The 16,777-nt window shown below is 42.7% G+C and overlaps 2 protein-coding genes across 2 annotated transcripts; both read left to right on the top strand.

The window, feature by feature from the left end:
• The first annotated feature begins 1,931 nt into the window (after nt 1-1,931).
• Nucleotides 1,932-2,534, top strand: LOC110909495 (cysteine-rich receptor-like protein kinase 6). Its single transcript, XM_022154419.2, has 2 exons — nt 1,932-2,076; nt 2,157-2,534. The coding sequence occupies exons 1-2, from the start codon at nt 1,933-1,935 to the stop codon at nt 2,511-2,513; spliced, it is 501 nt and encodes a 166-aa protein (XP_022010111.1). The 5' UTR covers nt 1,932; the 3' UTR covers nt 2,514-2,534.
• Nucleotides 2,535-14,691: 12,157 nt separating this feature from the next.
• On the top strand, nt 14,692-15,472 carry LOC110909496 (protein NDR1). Its single transcript, XM_022154420.2, has one exon. It carries the CDS (start codon nt 14,709-14,711, stop codon nt 15,405-15,407), a length of 699 nt encoding a protein of 232 aa, XP_022010112.1. The 5' UTR covers nt 14,692-14,708; the 3' UTR covers nt 15,408-15,472.
• Nucleotides 15,473-16,777: the final 1,305 nt, after the last annotated feature.

Raw genomic sequence — 16,777 nt, 5'->3', positions numbered from 1 at the left:
CTAAACTACAAGCAGAAACTGTGGGAGGAGGGCCGCTCCGGAAGTATGCTTCTGGCAACTCAACGGCATCTGGATTGACAATCTTTGGGATCATGCAGTGTCGTCCTGATTTGTCAGCTCAGCAATGCGGTGATTGCTTGGATGATTGCTTGCACAAAGTCAAGGAACTTTATAAACCGGCACCTATAAGGAGGCAAGTAAAAGTGTACACGACTAATTGTGTTATTAGGTACGAGAACTACCGGTTTTTCAATTCAACTTGGTTTCCAGCTAACACATCTTCAGGTGAGTTGTTTTTATTAAAATGTGTCCTCAAAGATTCATTATTTGTTTCTAGATTATTAACACTCCAGTGTTTGCAGGAAATTCGACTCCGAAATCTTCAGGTAAAATCCGTCTTCAAAGATTCATTGATTGTATTTGCTAGATTATTAAAGTGTACTCTAGTGTTTGCAGGAAGAAGTAGAACTATTCTAGTGGTAGTCATTGTTGGTGCAGTAGCGATTATTGCGGGGATCATCGCCTACTTTCTTTTTCGACGATATCAGAAACAGAAGAGAACTATAAGAGGTCACCTTTCCTTTTTGTCTCCAAATATGAAACGAATACGAAAATTAACATTTGTAAGATGAATTATAGGTCCCGAGCCTGAGCAAGCGGACGAAAGCATAGTTACACGGCCTGAGCCTGATCAAGCGGGGTGTAGTCATGACGCAAGAAGTAACCCCGAAATCATAATAGAAGACGACGGCACTGGAGAGGTTCATTCATTCAGTCTAAGTACCATACAGGTTGCTACCAACAATTTTTCTTTGGAGAATGTACTCGGAGAAGGTGGTTTCGGTTCTGTCTACAAGGTAACGTGCAGTTTTCATGATCCTTGAATGCTATATAGTTTTTACTTACTTGAGGTTTCAACAAGATTTACACTCCTTCTGCAGGGCGTGCTAGAAAATGGACAAGCAATAGCCGTGAAACGGCTATCTAGGAATTCCTCACAAGGTGTTGTGGAGTTCAAGACCGAAGTAAACTTGGTCGCCAAAGTACAACACAGGAATCTAGTTCGCCTTTTGGGTTATTGTGTACAAGAGCCCGAACGCCTGCTTGTCTACGAGTATATGGCTAACAACAGTCTAGACACCATCCTTTTTGGTCAGCATTTGCTCCCTCATCACAAAATGAATTTTTTTTTTTATTTTTACTTTCAGTGTTGTTATCTATACAATATTATATATTAGGGGTCTTCACAGTCTAGTTTTAAGGTCTAACCGTGAGCCAAACCGTTAGTTAGTAACGATTTTCTTTTATTGAAGACAAAACCAAACCGTCAAACTTTAAAACTGAACCAAACCGAACCGTGGAACTTTTAAACCGAATCGTTACTAACGGTTTGGTTCCGATTTGAATTAATGTTTGGGCCTTATTGGACCACCATATGAAATACATAAAATAAAACATAAAAAAAGCTTGTTAAACATATAGACTACACGGTGTTTGTGTTTCCCGCCGCCTCACACCGACACCTTTCTAGTGGGTGTGTATATAACAAATTAATGCAACAGATGATGAAAAGTGTAAGGAGCTGGACTGGGTTAAACGCGCAAAGATTATAAATGGAATCGCAAACGGACTTCGATACCTGCATGAGGAATCACGTGTCAAGATCATCCATAGAGATCTTAAAACAAGCAATATTCTGTTAGATGAGGATATGAACTCTCTAATATCCGACTTCGGCACTGCTAGAATTGTTGGACAGAAACAAAATTATGCTGTCACCCAACAAACCATTGGAACTTAGTAAGTTCACTTGTTAATTTTCCTATTTCTAAGATACCGTTGCGTTTATTTTTTGTCTTTTTTTTTTTTTAAAAAAAAAAAAAAAAAAAGTTGATGATGATGATGATGACTCTTTATTGCAACAGCGGATATATGGCACCCGAATATGCAATGCATGGACGATTCTCCACGAAATCAGATGTTTTTGGTTTTGGGATGGTGCTGCTAGAAATAGTTTGCGGACAAAAGAATAATCATTTCCGCTACAAGAATCAACCCGAAGAGTTCCTCTTAACGGTAAGTAAGATATTGATCTCTTAGGATGATAAACCTTAAGAGTTTATTAGCCTCTAATAATATATATTTACTTATTAAAGGCATCGCGTTTATGGAGAGCAAATAAAGGAGAGGAACTAATTGATGGTCGCCTAGCCCTAGATATTCCGATTGGCAAAGTTATTAGATGGATCCATATCGCCTTATTATGTGTCGAAGAAAGGCCTGGAAACCGCCCATCCATGTCCACAGTTGTTTCAATGCTTAGCGATCAAGGGTCCGGGAGTCTTCCCGAACCAATAAACCCACCAATGGTGCCCCGCAGAGATGAACGTCATACTGAACCAACTATGACAATGGATAACGTGGGTGAAGTATTTACCAGCCTGTATCAACCAAGATACACTCAAACTTGTGCAAAATTCAAGAAGAAGATTTATGAATGGAATAGTGAATAGTGTAAACGAACAAACTGATTATCCCTGGTTGTTATATTGAATTGATTTTGCATCATATATAATTGTGTTTATCATCTGTTATGGTTTATGGGTCATGTTCCACAAGATTTGCCCATTGGGTGCTAATACTAATGGACCACTAGATGCTACTATTGTCGTACTGGTTAGGTGCTACGGTTACTACAGCAACCATTTTCCAAATGGGTCAAGAAGTCTCGTCAAAATCATAAGGCCTAAGTGATTAAGTGTGATTTCCTATCCTGTGACCCAACAACCAACCTAATTTAGCTTACCCATTTTGCCACCTCTACTTATAATATTAAAAAAAGGGGTAGTTGCACGGTACCCCTGGCCGCGGAAGGGATCTCCCTTCACAGTTCACCACCCGACAAGGATCCCTGACGACAAATACCCATAGCCATCAAAGAGGGGTAAGAAACATGTTTTGAACCCAAGACCTCGAGTGTCCTCGGTCCGGCTTTAAAGCGGGTGTCGGTGGCCACCAAAATGGCACTAATGGGAATTGAACTTGGGTCTCCATTGGAGAACCCAAGTCACTCCACCACTAGGCCACTTGTGGTGGTTCTCTACTTATAATATTAAGTACCCTATATTTTTGATTTTCTCATTGGAAAAATAAAAAATAATATTTTTATTGATTATACTATCATAGTATCTAAGAAAAATGGGTTTAGCAATCGTAACCTATTAAAATTTAATGCTATGGAAAATCTATGATAATTGACTTTTCACACTGCATCTACATGCGTCGTATTCAATACAACTTAACATTGTTGACTTAATAAAGTCAAATTACTATTTTACCCTTTATTTATTCTGTTAATTGTTAGTTGGGTAGTGATGTGGGCCCAAGTGTGGAGGAACGGGCTATTTTGTACTTGGAGGCCCAAGACCGCGTAAGAAAAGGGCCTTCACTAAAATGGCCCTAACTTGGGCTACGGAGGTCCGTTTGGGGCGTGTGACCAGTCAAAACGAACGGGAGAACGAGCTCTATCTTGCTGCAAACGCCTACGGCGGTTTGGGTCATCTTCCGGGCCGAAAAAACGCTTATTTCTATTAGTTTTTTCCATTTTTATGTTTTTTCAAGTATTTTGGGCATTTTGTTTTTGGGCTTGTGTTTGGCCCGTTGTCTTTTTTAGGCCCGTTTCGAATTTCTGTCATTATTTATATGTCCCTTTAGTGAATGAAACAATCAGACTTGAATTTTGAGAAAAGTTATTTTTTCACTTCAAATTCCGTGGCCTTTGGGTTGCAATTTGGGGGTTGGGGAAGAGACACACGGGTATTCGTAGAATCAACGTGTTGATCTTCGTTTATCGTATCACACGCTGCATCAGTTGGTATCAGAGCCGAATTCCTGGCTCAAAATGCCTCCGAGGAGAAACAACAACAGGCCTCTCGATGAAGTGTATGAACGAGAGTTGGAGCAGCGCCTTATGGCGAGGATGGATGAACGGTTGGATCAAGTGGTCAATCAGTTGACTGCTCGGATGGCCGATTTGATCAATCGTAGGAGGCAGGGACCCAATGACGGGTATGGTTCTTATTTTAGTAACCCATTTGGTGACGGTTCGGCTTCCGAAGACGAACAAGAAGGGCGACCAAGGGTTGAACGTGGAGGGGGTAACAGGCGTTGGGATTCTGGGATTAGAGTTGATATTCCAGAATTTGATGGGTCTAGTTTGAATCCGGAGGGGTTCATCGATTGGTTGGCTACCGTAGAGGAGGTGTTCGAGTACAAGGAGGTGCCTGAAAACAAGCGGGTGGCCTTGATCGCTACCAGGTTACGTGGTAGGGCCTCTGCGTGGTGGCAACAATTGAAGTTAACACGAAACAGGCTCGGGAAGTCAAGGATCGTGACATGGACCAAGATGAAAAAGTGCTTGCGGTCCAATTTTTTGCCTCATAATTTTCAAAAGTTGCTGTACCAGCGTCTGCAGAATTTGAAACAGGGGGCTAAATCGGTTGATGATTATACCACTGAGTTTTACCAGTTGATTGCGAGGAATGATATTCAAGAACCGGAGGAGCAACTTGTTTCTCGGTATATTGGGGGTCTAAGGGTTCAAATCATGGAGGCCGTGAATCTTTTTGATCCGTTAACCATTCCTGAGGCACACCAACGGGCGTTGGCCTTTGAGAAGCAAAACCGTCGGGTGGGCGGTTCATTTACCCCTGCTGGGGGAAACGTTGGGTCTGGCAGTGGGGCGCCTCGTGGCGGGCCGAGTCAACAGAAGCCGGGGGGTGGCAATACCGGGCCTACTTCTAAGGGGGCTAGTAGTAGTGGTCCAAGATGTTTCAATTGTGGTGAGACGGGCCATCGTCAGGCGGAGTGCAAAAGGGCTGGCAAAAGGCACTTGTTTGCTGAGTCTGAGGACGAACAATATGAAGAGTATGAAAACAATCCAGTGTACGATGAAGAAACCGAGTACGAAGAAGAGGTTGTGACCGGTGATGTTGGGGTGAATTTGGTGGTTAGACGTTCTTGCTATACACCAAAGGCAGATGGGGATGACTGGCTGAAACATAACATCTTCCACTCAACATGTACTATTTTGGGAAAGGTTTGCACGTTCGTCATCGATTCCGGAAGTTGTGACAATCTGATTTCTGAAGAGGCAGTTCAAAAGTTGGCCTTGAAGACAGAGAGTCACCCGAAACCGTACAAGCTTCAATGGCTGAAAAAGGGAGGTGAAGTGACGGTATCTAAAAGGGCACTCGTTTCAATTTCCATTGGGTCCACGTACAAGGATGATGTCGTGTGTGATGTGGTCCCTATGGACGCGTGTCACTTATTGTTGGGCAGACCTTGGGAGTACGAGCGTAATATAGAGCATAACGGGCGGTCAAATACTTACAGTTTTCTGTTTGGTGGTGTGAAGATCACTCTTGTTCCTAGCAAGCCCAAGCAGTTAGCCGCAAAACAGTCGGGTACTTTGTTGACCATCAGTCAGTTTCAAGATGAGTTGGAGGATACGGACAGTGTTTTCGTTTTGATAGGGAAGGCAGTGCCCGAGGAAGTCGAAATTCCTGATGCTATGGTTCCTTTGCTTGAGGAATTTTCTGATGTTTTCCCTGTTGAGTTGCCTGATGGATTGCCACCTTTGCGTGACATCCAACATCATATTGATTTGGAGCCTGGGTCCCAGTTACCCAACAGACCACATTACAGGATGAGCCCTGCTGAGCATGAAGAGTTGCGAAGACAGGTGGAGGAGTTGATTTCTAAGGGTCACGTTCGTGAAAGTATGAGCCCTTGTGCTGTTCTGGCTTTATTGACTCCAAAAAAAGATGGCACTTGGCGTATGTGTGTTGATAGTCGAGCAATCAACAAGATTACTGTGAGGTACAGATTTCCTATTCCTCGACTTGATGATTTGCTTGATCAACTTAGTGGTGCTAGTATTTTTACGAAGTTAGATTTGAAGAGTGGTTATTACCAGATTCGTCTTAGACCGGGTGACGAGTGGAAGACTGCCTTCAAGACTCGTGAAGGATTGTATGAGTGGTTGGTGATGCCATTTGGTTTATCAAACGCACCTAGTACTTTTATGCGTGTGATGAATCAGTTGCTTAGGCCTTTTATTGGGAAGTTCGTGGTTGTGTATTTTGATGACATCCTAATCTATAGTGCTTCTTTCAGCGACCATGTCGTGCATGTGAGGCAGGTTTTGGCCTTACTTCGCAGGGACCGTTTTTATGCAGCCACCAAGAAGTGTGTGTTCATGACCCCTAAAGTGTTATTCTTGGGGTATGTTATTTCTGGTGATGGGATACAGGTTGATGAATCCAAAGTGGCGGCTGTTCAGAATTGGCCAACTCCTACAACCATTACTGAAGTTCGTAGTTTCCATGGGCTTGCTTCTTTTTACAGAAGGTTTATTCCACACTTCAGTTCTATTATGGCCCCAGTGACAGATTGTATGAAGGGGAAGACGTTTGTATGGACGGATGAGGCAGAGTTGGCTTTTCAAGTTGTGAAAGAGAAGCTCACTACAGCACCAATTCTGGTATTGCCTAATTTTTCTCAAGTTTTTGAACTTCATACTGATGCCTCAAAGGTTGGGATTGGTGGGGTTCTTAGTCAGGGTGGTCGACCTGTAGCTTATTTTAGTGAGAAGTTAACTGGGCCTAAGTTGAGGTACAGTACTTATGACCTGGAGTTTTATGTAGTGGTCCAAGCTGTAAAGCATTGGCGTCATTACTTATTTCAAAAGGAGTTTGTTTTATTCACTGATCATGATTCCCTAAGGCATATTCGTACTCAAGATAAGGTATCTCACAAGCATGGGCGATGGTTGGCCTTTCTTGAGAAGTTTACGTTTGTGGTCAAACACAAGACTGGTGTTTCAAATAGGGTTGCTGATGCCTTAAGCAGGAGGAGTAATCTGCTTGTATCTATGAGGGTTGATGTGCCGGGTTTGGAGGTCATTCGTGAGCAGTTAGCCATTGACCCTTATTTCTCAGTTATTTTGCAGGATGTGGAAACTGGGCAAAAGTCAGACTTTCTTTTGCATGATGGTTTTCTGTTCAAGGGGAATCAGCTATGTATTCCCGATTCTAGTCTTCGCTTAAAGATTATTAAGGAGTTACATGGTGAAGGGCATGTTGGTCGTGATCGTACTTTACAATTGGTTCAAGCTTCTTATTATTGGCCAACTATGAGAAGAGAGGTGGATCGTTATGTGAAGAGGTGCCGTGTTTGTCAGGTTTCCAAGGGCACGGCTACCAATGCGGGTCTCTATATGCCTTTGCCAATTCCTTCACAGCCATGGGTTGATATTAGTATGGATTTCGTGTTGGGGTTACCTCGTACTCAGAGAGGTAATGATTCCATATTTGTTGTGGTGGATCGGTTTTCTAAGATGGTACATTTTATTCCCTGCAAGAAGACGACTGATGCTGTCAATGTAGCCCAACTATTCTTTCGTGATGTGTACCGTTTGCATGGGTTACCTTCTTCTATCGTGTCTGATCGGGATACCCGATTTCTGAGTCATTTTTGGCGTAGCTTGTGGAAGATGGTGAATACTCAGCTTAACTACAGTAGTGCTTATCACCCACAAACTGATGGGCAAACTGAAGTTGTTAATCGGTCACTTGGGAATTTGTTGAGGTGTTTGGTTGGTGATCATGTGAAGGCATGGGATCAAAAGTTGTGCCAAGCTGAGTTTGCTCATAATCATGCTGTCAATCGTAGCACTGGATATAGCCCATTTCAGATAGTGTATTCATCTCAGCCTCGGGGACCACTTGATTTGATGTCCCTTCCTGTTTCTGGATCTGTTCCAAAGAAAGTTCAGGATTTTGTAGAGGGTCTACATGAAGTTCATAATGCTGTGTATGATCATTTGACCCGAGCTAATCTGAAGTATAAGCAAGCTGCTGATCAGAAGCGTAGGCATGTTGAGTTCGAGGAAGGTGACTTTGTTTGGGCTGTTTTGACTAAAGATCGTTTTACAGTTGGGGAATACAACAAGTTATCAGCGAAGAAGATTGGCCCAGTTGAAATCGTGGAGAAGATCAATCCAAATGCATATCGTCTAAAACTGCCTAGTCACATTCGTTGTGCTGATGTGTTTAACGTGAAGCATCTGTTGCCTTATTATGGAGAGTCTTCTGATGATGAAACTGTTGGTAATTCGAGGGCGAATTTTGTCTATCCAGGGGGGAATGATGTGGGCCCAAGTGTGGAGGAACGGGCTATTTTGTACTTGGAGGCCCAAGACCGCGTAAGAAAAGGGCCTTCACTAAAATGGCCCTAACTTGGGCTACGGAGGTCCGTTTGGGGCGTGTGACCAGTCAAAACGAACGGGAGAACGAGCTCTATCTTGCTGCAAACGCCTACGGCGGTTTGGGTCATCGTCCGGGCCGAAAAAACGCTTATTTCTATTAGTTTTTTCCATTTTTATGTTTTTTCAAGTATTTTGGGCATTTTGTTTTTGGGCTTGTGTTTGGCCCGTTGTCTTTTTTAGGCCCGTTTCGAATTTCTGTCATTATTTATATGTCCCTTTAGTGAATGAAACAATCAGACTTGAATTTTGAGAAAAGTTATTTTTTCACTTCAAATTCCGTGGCCTTTGGGTTGCAATTTGGGGGTTGGGGAAGAGACACACGGGTATTCGTAGAATCAACGTGTTGATCTTCGTTTATCGTATCACACGCTGCATCAGTTGGTATCAGAGCCGAATTCCTGGCTCAAAATGCCTCCGAGGAGAAACAACAACAGGCCTCTCGATGAAGTGTATGAACGAGAGTTGGAGCAGCGCCTTATGGCGAGGATGGATGAATGGTTGGATCAAGTGGTCAATCAGTTGACTGATCGGATGGCCGATTTGATCAATCGTAGGAGGCAGGGACCCAATGACGGGTATGGTTCTGATTTTAGTAACCCATTTGGTGACGGTTCGGCTTCCGAAGACGAACAGGAAGGGCGACCAAGGGTTGAACGTGGAGGGGGTAACAGGCGTTGGGATTCTGGGATTAGAGTTGATATTCCAGAATTTGATGGGTCTAGTTTGAATCCGGAGGGGTTCATCGATTGGTTGGCTACCGTAGAGGAGGTGTTCGAGTACAAGGAGGTGCCTGAAAACAAGCGGGTGGCCTTGATCGCTACCAGGTTACGTGGTAGGGCCTCTGCGTGGTGGCAACAATTGAAGTTAACACGAAACAGGCTCGGGAAGTCAAGGATCGTGACATGGACCAAGATGAAAAAGTGCTTGCGGTCCAATTTTTTGCCTCATAATTTTCAAAGGTTGATGTACCAGCGTCTGCAGAATTTGAAACAGGGGGCTAAATCGGTTGATGATTATACCACTGAGTTTTACCAGTTGATTGCGAGGAATGATATTCAAGAACCGGAGGAGCAACTTGTTTCTCGGTATATTGGGGGTCTAAGGGTTCAAATCATGGAGGCCGTGAATCTTTTTGATCCGTTAACCATTCCTGAGGCACACCAACGGGCGTTGGCCTTTGAGAAGCAAAACCGTCGGGTGGGCGGTTCATTTACCCCTGCTGGGGGAAACGTTGGGTCTGGCAGTGGGGCGCCTCGTGGCGGGCCGAGTCAACAGAAGCCGGGGGGTGGCAATACCGGGCCTACTTCTAAGGGGGCTAGTAGTAGTGGTCCAAGATGTTTCAATTGTGGTGAGACGGGCCATCGTCAGGCGGAGTGCAAAAGGGCTGGCAAAAGGCACTTGTTTGCTGAGTCTGAGGACGAACAATATGAAGAGTATGAAAACAATCCAGTGTACGATGAAGAAACCGAGTACGAAGAAGAGGTTGTGACCGGTGATGTTGGGGTGAATTTGGTGGTTAGACGTTCTTGCTATACACCAAAGGCAGATGGGGATGACTGGCTGAAACATAACATCTTCCACTCAACATGTACTATTTTGGGAAAGGTTTGCACGTTCGTCATCGATTCCGGAAGTTGTGACAATCTGATTTCTGAAGAGGCAGTTCAAAAGTTGGCCTTGAAGACAGAGAGTCACCCGAAACCGTACAAGCTTCAATGGCTGAAAAAGGGAGGTGAAGTGACGGTATCTAAAAGGGCACTCGTTTCAATTTCCATTGGGTCCACGTACAAGGATGATGTCGTGTGTGATGTGGTCCCTATGGACGCGTGTCACTTATTGTTGGGCAGACCTTGGGAGTACGAGCGTAATATAGAGCATAACGGGCGGTCAAATACTTACAGTTTTCTGTTTGGTGGTGTGAAGATCACTCTTGTTCCTAGCAAGCCCAAGCAGTTAGCCGCAAAACAGTCGGGTACTTTGTTGACCATCAGTCAGTTTCAAGATGAGTTGGAGGATACGGACAGTGTTTTCGTTTTGATAGGGAAGGCAGTGCCCGAGGAAGTCGAAATTCCTGATGCTATGGTTCCTTTGCTTGAGGAATTTTCTGATGTTTTCCCTGTTGAGTTGCCTGATGGATTGCCACCTTTGCGTGACATCCAACATCATATTGATTTGGAGCCTGGGTCCCAGTTACCCAACAGACCACATTACAGGATGAGCCCTGCTGAGCATGAAGAGTTGCGAAGACAGGTGGAGGAGTTGATTTCTAAGGGTCACGTTCGTGAAAGTATGAGCCCTTGTGCTGTTCCGGCTTTATTGACTCCAAAAAAAGATGGCACTTGGCGTATGTGTGTTGATAGTCGAGCAATCAACAAGATTACTGTGAGGTACAAATTTCCTATTCCTCGACTTGATGATTTGCTTGATCAACTTAGTGGTGCTAGTATTTTTACGAAGTTAGATTTGAAGAGTGGTTATTACCAGATTCGTCTTAGACCGGGTGACGAGTGGAAGACTGCCTTCAAGACTCGTGAAGGATTGTATGAGTGGTTGGTGATGCCATTTGGTTTATCAAACGCACCTAGTACTTTTATGCGTGTGATGAATCAGTTGCTTAGGCCTTTTATTGGGAAGTTCGTGGTTGTGTATTTTGATGACATCCTAATCTATAGTGCTTCTTTCAGCGACCATGTCGTGCATGTGAGGCAGGTTTTGGCCTTACTTCGCAGGGACCGTTTTTATGCAGCCACCAAGAAGTGTGTGTTCATGACCCCTAAAGTGTTATTCTTGGGGTATGTTATTTCTGGTGATGGGATACAGGTTGATGAATCCAAAGTGGCGGCTGTTCAGAATTGGCCAACTCCTACAACCATTACTGAAGTTCGTAGTTTCCATGGGCTTGCTTCTTTTTACAGAAGGTTTATTCCACACTTCAGTTCTATTATGGCCCCAGTGACAGATTGTATGAAGGGGAAGATGTTTGTATGGACGGATGAGGCAGAGTTGGCTTTTCAAGTTGTGAAAGAGAAGCTCACTACAACACCAATTCTGGTATTGCCTAATTTTTCTCAAGTTTTTGAACTTCATACTGATGCCTCAAAGGTTGGGATTGGTGGGGTTCTTAGTCAGGGTGGTCGACCTGTAGCTTATTTTAGTGAGAAGTTAACTGGGCCTAAGTTGAGGTACAGTACTTATGACCTCGAGTTTTATGCAGTGGTCCAAGCTGTAAAGCATTGGCGTCATTACTTATTTCAAAAGGAGTTTGTTTTATTCACTGATCATGATTCCCTAAGGCATATTCGTACTCAAGATAAGGTATCTCACAAGCATGGGCGATGGTTGGCCTTTCTTGAGAAGTTTACGTTTGTGGTCAAACACAAGACTGGTGTTTCAAATAGGGTTGCTGATGCCTTAAGCAGGAGGAGTAATCTGCTTGTATCTATGAGGGTTGATGTGCCGGGTTTGGAGGTCATTCGTGAGCAGTTAGCCATTGACCCTTATTTCTCAGTTATTTTGCAGGATGTGGAAACTGGGCAAAAGTCAGACTTTCTTTTGCATGATGGTTTTCTGTTCAAGGGGAATCAGCTATGTATTCCCGATTCTAGTCTTCGCTTAAAGATTATTAAGGAGTTACATGGTGAAGGGCATGTTGGTCGTGATCGTACTTTACAATTGGTTCAAGCTTCTTATTATTGGCCAACTATGAGAAGAGAGGTGGATCGTTATGTGAAGAGGTGCCGTGTTTGTCAGGTTTCCAAGGGCACGGCTACCAATGCGGGTCTCTATATGCCTTTGCCAATTCCTTCACAGCCATGGGTTGATATTAGTATGGATTTCGTGTTGGGGTTACCTCGTACTCAGAGAGGTAATGATTCCATATTTGTTGTGGTGGATCGGTTTTCTAAGATGGTACATTTTATTCCCTGCAAGAAGACGACTGATGCTGTCAATGTAGCCCAACTATTCTTTCGTGATGTGTACCGTTTGCATGGGTTACCTTCTTCTATCGTGTCTGATCGGGATACCCGATTTCTGAGTCATTTTTGGCGTAGCTTGTGGAAGATGGTGAATACTCAGCTTAACTACAGTAGTGCTTATCACCCACAAACTGATGGGCAAACTGAAGTTGTTAATCGGTCACTTGGGAATTTGTTGAGGTGTTTGGTTGGTGATCATGTGAAGGCATGGGATCAAAAGTTGTGCCAAGCTGAGTTTGCTCATAATCATGCTGTCAATCGTAGCACTGGATATAGCCCATTTCAGATAGTGTATTCATCTCAGCCTCGGGGACCACTTGATTTGATGTCCCTTCCTGTTTCTGGATCTGTTCCAAAGAAAGTTCAGGATTTTGTAGAGGGTCTACATGAAGTTCATAATGCTGTGTATGATCATTTGACCCGAGCTAATCTGAAGTATAAGCAAGCTGCTGATCAGAAGCGTAGGCATGTTGAGTTCGAGGAAGGTGACTTTGTTTGGGCTGTTTTGACTAAAGATCGTTTTACAGTTGGGGAATACAACAAGTTATCAGCGAAGAAGATTGGCCCAGTTGAAATCGTGGAGAAGATCAATCCAAATGCATATCGTCTAAAACTGCCTAGTCACATTCGTTGTGCTGATGTGTTTAACGTGAAGCATCTGTTGCCTTATTATGGAGAGTCTTCTGATGATGAAACTGTTGGTAATTCGAGGGCGAATTTTGTCTATCCAGGGGGGAATGATGTGGGCCCAAGTGTGGAGGAACGGGCTATTTTGTACTTGGAGGCCCAAGACCGCGTAAGAAAAGGGCCTTCACTAAAATGGCCCTAACTTGGGCTACGGAGGTCCGTTTGGGGCGTGTGACCAGTCAAAACGAACGGGAGAACGAGCTCTATCTTGCTGCAAACGCCTACGGCGGTTTGGGTCATCGTCCGGGCCGAAAAAACGCTTATTTCTATTAGTTTTTTCCATTTTTATGTTTTTTCAAGTATTTTGGGCATTTTGTTTTTGGGCTTGTGTTTGGCCCGTTGTCTTTTTTAGGCCCGTTTCGAATTTCTGTCATTATTTATATGTCCCTTTAGTGAATGAAACAATCAGACTTGAATTTTGAGAAAAGTTATTTTTTCACTTCAAATTCCGTGGCCTTTGGGTTGCAATTTGGGGGTTGGGGAAGAGACACACGGGTATTCGTAGAATCAACGTGTTGATCTTCGTTTATCGTATCACACGCTGCATCAGGTAGTTAGAAAACAGTTGGTTAGTTAGTTTTGTCTGTATATAATTAGGGCTTGTATCATTTGGGGATAATTCAATTCAAGAAATTCGTTCTCTCAACTTACAAACATAGCTAGTAAATTCAATCTTATGGAAAATACATATACGTTATAACTAACTTTCAACTCTGCAATGAAAACAAGCCATAAGATGTGAAAGCAAACGCGCGGAACTTACCCAAAACACAAAGGAGAGCCACCAACTCGCCATCACCCCGAATATGTATATAAAGATTTTTTTTTAAGATTTGTAATTTATTTTTTAAGTTTGGGAATTAAAATTATAATATAGCTTTTCTCACAAAAATACATAAAATTCAAGATTTTAGAGGACACGCATCTTATTTCTCAAAAAAAAATGTTGTATGCAATGTTGGTTCATATTGGTTTGAACCATATATACTAGGGATGAGCATGTTACTGGTACCGGTCCCGAAATTCGTCAAAATTGGGTACCGGTACGGTATCGGTATTTGAAGGTAAAATTCGGTATTTTACCGATACGGTACCGAAAAAATTCGGTACGGGACCGGTACAGTACCAGTACCCAGTACCAAATGCTCATCCCTAACATATAGAGCGGGTCGCCATTTGATGGGTGGGTTTGGTGTAAAATTATAACATCTGTGACTAGAATTTGGTTGCAAATACATCCAAATTCCAATGTCACGGATTATTCTTTTTTTAAAGGCACGGCAATTTCATTCAAAATAATGAAAAAACCATCCAACACTACAAGAAATGGGTGTCAATTGCTTATGACCGGATTGGATGTTATTATTGGGCCATATAGTGATTCTAAGCTTTTCAATATTCAGAATCTGAGACACGCAAATGACTAAAGATATTGTATATTACTATTAAAAAAATATATTATATTTGCAATGTTTGTCATGTATCACAAGAAATACCCATAGGTTCAATGAGCCAGTGTCATTACTTGTTTCACCAGCAACCTAAAAGATCACCTATGGTAAACCACCACCCTTAATATTCTTTTCTTTCTACCATCAAATCACCTCCACTAACCATCTCTTCCCACTTGGGCCATCTTACTTTTGTCACAAGATAAAAACCAATCTTAACCCACAATACCCACCCCACCCCCCCCTCCCCGGGCCGCAACCACGATGGCTACCCCACACCACCAAATTCACATCCAAACCACCCCAAATGACCACCTTAACCATGGCAGTCTCACTGACGGATCACGCCCACATCACAACACCAAATACAACGCGCACCATGTTCAAGATAGTCTAACCACTCGTGTCACAAAGCTAATATGCGCGGTTTTTCTTAGCATTTTGTTCACCGTTGGGCTAGTAACGTTCATTTTATGGCTCGGTTTACGCCCTCATCGTCCTAGATTCCATATACAACAGTTTTCCTTTCCTAGTTTGGCCGAACCAAACGGGTTTTCAACTGCCCAACTAACATTTAACGTGACTGCACGAAACCCAAATATTGAAATAGGGATCTACTACGACACAGTGAATTTAACCTTGTACTATCGGGATCAAGTTATTGCGCAAACGCCATTATTGTTTCCATTCTACCAATCACCTAAGAACACAGCAATCATCTATGGTACATTGTCCAGACCCCAACTGAAGATCGATAATGCCCGTTGGACGCAGTTTTTGGCTGCCCGAAAACAAGGGGCAGTGCCGTTTAGGCTTGACATGGCGTCGTCTATCCGGTTTAAGGTGTCCACGTGGGACAGCAGGCGCCACAAAATGCATGCCAATTGTGAAATTGGGGTTGGGCCAAATGGGATGTTACTAGCTAGTGATAAAGGAAAGAAATGTCCGGTTTATTTCACTTAATGAAGTTACCTTTCTTCTTTTCTGTATGTAATTAGCGCATGAATAATAAATAGTACCTTTATCAAGTTGATAAATTGATGGTGGAATTTTCTAACACGATACCAAAGTAGTTTTTTATTAAATACTAATTATTATTCTTTTAAAATAAACCCATTAATTCGTTTATATAATCATTTATATATTTTTTAGCTGAGTTATTACTTCAACATTAACATTTTATAATTAAATTATTATATTAAGGGATGAAACTTTAAACGAATTTAAGCAATGATACACATAGAAAACACAGAGTATAAGAAAAAAATCTTACGCCAGAGTTGAGATTAGAGACGGAAAACGCAGACTCTAATCTCACCTCTGGCGTAATGAATTCTCCGCACGACTGTTTGGTTTGTTACGATATCAGTTCGTAGTTCGTACGAAGACTCGGTAAAGATTACAAAAATAAAGTCATAATATGTATCAAAGAATTACAATACATGTTTAACGTCTCACTCGAAGACCATAAAAACGAATACCAATACTGATTGCGATAATAGAGTTAACGTGGTACCAGTACCAATGTTGGTATTGATTCGGTTCACCAATATCATATTTGGATTCGTTTTTTCTACATTCAAAATTTAATGGCAACGTGAATCATAATAAATATATATATATATATATATATATATATATATATATATTAATTTGAACATCATAAATATAAAGATTTTTTTATGTTTATTATCACACTCGGAATTTCAGATATATAATTGTTAGCATAATTTTTTTTTTAAATAAAAAAGCAATTTCATTCGAATCATCAGGGCAAATTACATAAGGATAGCAGGTAGACGAGCAACAAACTGCGCCGCCATCCCTTTTTGAATAGAAAACCCTAATCTACTAAAAACAAAGCCTCGCCCCTGAGGGGTCGAAAAGTTGCTATGGACCACACGCTGAACTCTAGACAAGAACCGAACTGCCTCCGGCGCCAAGGAGCCGAACTTGTCAAACGCCAGGGGGACAAAGGCATGTTGATTATCCTCACAAGCTTTCGCGTGCTTTTCCACCTTCTTTGACTCTGCTTTCAGTACCGCTTGCCCCGCCACAAATCCATTTTCCCGGAACCCGGCTAGTGGGGATACGCCTATGAGATCGACACAAGCATGTTTCCCGCCCTCCCAACCAAAAACTAGCACGTCAGCTGGGCGTAGGGTGGATCTCCCCTCCGACGGGTCTGTAAGAAAATTAACCGGTGCCTCTTTCTTCGCCGAGATCCCTGCTCGTCTGAGAATATCCATTAACGCGCTCTTTCTTCGCCGAGATCCCTGCTCGTCTGAGAATATCCATTAACGCGTCCCGCACAAAGTCATGGCGATACTTAA

Source organism: Helianthus annuus, chromosome 15, assembly GCF_002127325.2.
Source record: "Helianthus annuus cultivar XRQ/B chromosome 15, HanXRQr2.0-SUNRISE, whole genome shotgun sequence".
Lineage (NCBI taxonomy): Eukaryota > Viridiplantae > Streptophyta > Magnoliopsida > Asterales > Asteraceae > Helianthus > Helianthus annuus.
The sequence above is the reverse complement of the archived record's forward strand: the minus strand, read 5'-3'. Positions and strand labels throughout refer to the sequence as shown.

What these genes read in the sequence shown, in the direction of transcription:
- LOC110909495 (XM_022154419.2), top strand. Translation starts at nt 1,933, where the DNA reads ATGGCACCCGAATATGCAATGCATGGACGATTCTCCACGAAATCAGAT. An exon ending in CCGAAGAGTTCCTCTTAACG is followed by an intron (nt 2,077 to 2,156) that starts GTAAGTAAGATA and finishes TACTTATTAAAG; the next exon opens with GCATCGCGTTTATGGAGAGC.
- LOC110909496 (XM_022154420.2), top strand. Translation starts at nt 14,709, where the DNA reads ATGGCTACCCCACACCACCAAATTCACATCCAAACCACCCCAAATGAC.